Below are 1,722 nucleotides of genomic sequence, written 5' to 3'. Positions count from 1 at the left end.
AAATACAAATTTTAGAAACATTTTATTTATCTTTTACCAATAACTTACACTAATTATAAAAAAAAAATATTTTAGTAAAAAACAATTGAATATATATTTATGCCAGTTAAATAACTGGTCAACTTTTCGTTATTGTAACAGAAAAAATTGAGTGATTGAATCTATTTTGTCACACTCTTTTTATTATAAGAAAACTAATACGGTTGAGATAAGATATGAGTAAGCACGTGTATAGGACTGATTACTTTTAATTTAAAAACTCCATACTGCAAATGACAAATCCCAAACCATCTGATCGATTGAAAGAGGAAAAATAGAAGACCTGAGAACAGGGCAGGCACAACATAAATGTCCCCATTTTATTTAAAATCATAAACAAAGGCTGGAATTACTCAATTCCAAAATGTTTCTTCATCTCCAGGATAAAATCATAGACTTTTTGTTGGTCAGGAAGGGACTTGGCTACACTCTCCTTTTGCATGCACCTTTTAGCCCATGCTATCAGTTTGGGACACTCTGCTTCAATGCTGAAGTTCCCACACTTCTCCAAAGCATAAAACCAGCTATAAAACGGAATGAATGCAACATCCACATATCCAAGACTTTCTCCTCCAAAGTAAGGCTTGTCCCCAAGCTCCTTTTCCAACAGCTTCAGGGTTTCTATCAATTCTTTCTTTGCTGTTGCTTGCTTTTCTCCCTTTGTCTTCCATACTCTGCCCCCCACTTCATATATCTGCATTGCATTTAACATTATTTCAGGCACAATACTTTCCTCTCCAATTTATGTATACAGTTCCAAAAGAACAAAAAAAAAAGAAAAAGAACGTACCTTCTTGTCAACATAATCAGCCCAGAATCTAGCAGTAGCTTTTTGGTAAGGGTCAGAAGGGAGCAAAGGAGCTTTGTCATGCCATACCTCGTCGATGTACTGAACCTGAATGAGCGACTCACAAACAGGTTTACCGTTATGGATAAGAACAGGGATTTTCTTATGAACAGGGTTCATCTGCAGCAGTAAAGCACTCTTGTTCCTCAAGTCTTCTTCCTTGTGTTCGTACTTAATCCCTTTCTCAGCCAAAGCAATCCTGGATCTCATCCCAAACGGACTTGGCCAGAAATCCAGCAATACTACTTCCTCTGCCATTCTTTTGATCTAAAGATTCAAATACTAAAACTAAAATCTTGGGTTTGTTCTTTTCTCTCTCTGATTCTGAACTGAAGGGGTATAAGTATGTATATTTATAGGCAAAAAAATGGAAAGGGTCCTACGTCTTTCCTGACATAATCACATAAATCAAATGAATCTGGAGATAGAGAAAAGAAAATTCTCTATGGCTCATCCTTTTGAATAATGATAGTAAAGAGAATAATACCCCATTCCTTATGCCATTCCTTACGTAAAGTAGGGATTGCTCTTATGCAATTGCATGCGTCATCTACTTATGGAGTTCATAGTTTTTGAGGGTTTTTTTACTCCAATAATATTAAAAAAAATTAAAAACTCGACATTATTTATTAAAATAGTACATTTGGTACAATATTCTACTGGTATTGCTTGGTAATTTTACAGCATCAGATTAAAATATGATAACTTAAAATATTCAAAAATATAATATGTAAGTTTTCTATTTTGATTGGCTACTTTAAAAGAAAAACTTTTAGGGCGCACAAAATTTTAAATAGGTAAATTGTTTCATAAATCCTCCTTTTTTTATCATTTTC

At 33.9% G+C, this 1,722-nt stretch overlaps 1 protein-coding gene across 1 annotated transcript; it reads right to left on the bottom strand.

Moving 5' to 3' along the window:
- Window positions 1-220: 220 nt before the first annotated feature.
- On the bottom strand, window positions 221-1,312 carry LOC107918871 (probable glutathione S-transferase). The gene is made up of 2 exons (XM_016848450.2): window positions 830-1,312; window positions 221-733 (listed from the first exon to the last, which is right to left on the bottom strand). The coding sequence occupies exons 1-2, from the start codon at window positions 1,142-1,144 to the stop codon at window positions 389-391; spliced, it is 660 nt and encodes a 219-aa protein (XP_016703939.1). The 5' UTR covers window positions 1,145-1,312; the 3' UTR covers window positions 221-388.
- Window positions 1,313-1,722: the final 410 nt, after the last annotated feature.

This window comes from Gossypium hirsutum, chromosome D13 (genome assembly GCF_007990345.1).
Source record: "Gossypium hirsutum isolate 1008001.06 chromosome D13, Gossypium_hirsutum_v2.1, whole genome shotgun sequence".
NCBI lineage: Eukaryota > Viridiplantae > Streptophyta > Magnoliopsida > Malvales > Malvaceae > Gossypium > Gossypium hirsutum.
The sequence above is the reverse complement of the archived record's forward strand: the minus strand, read 5'-3'. Positions and strand labels throughout refer to the sequence as shown.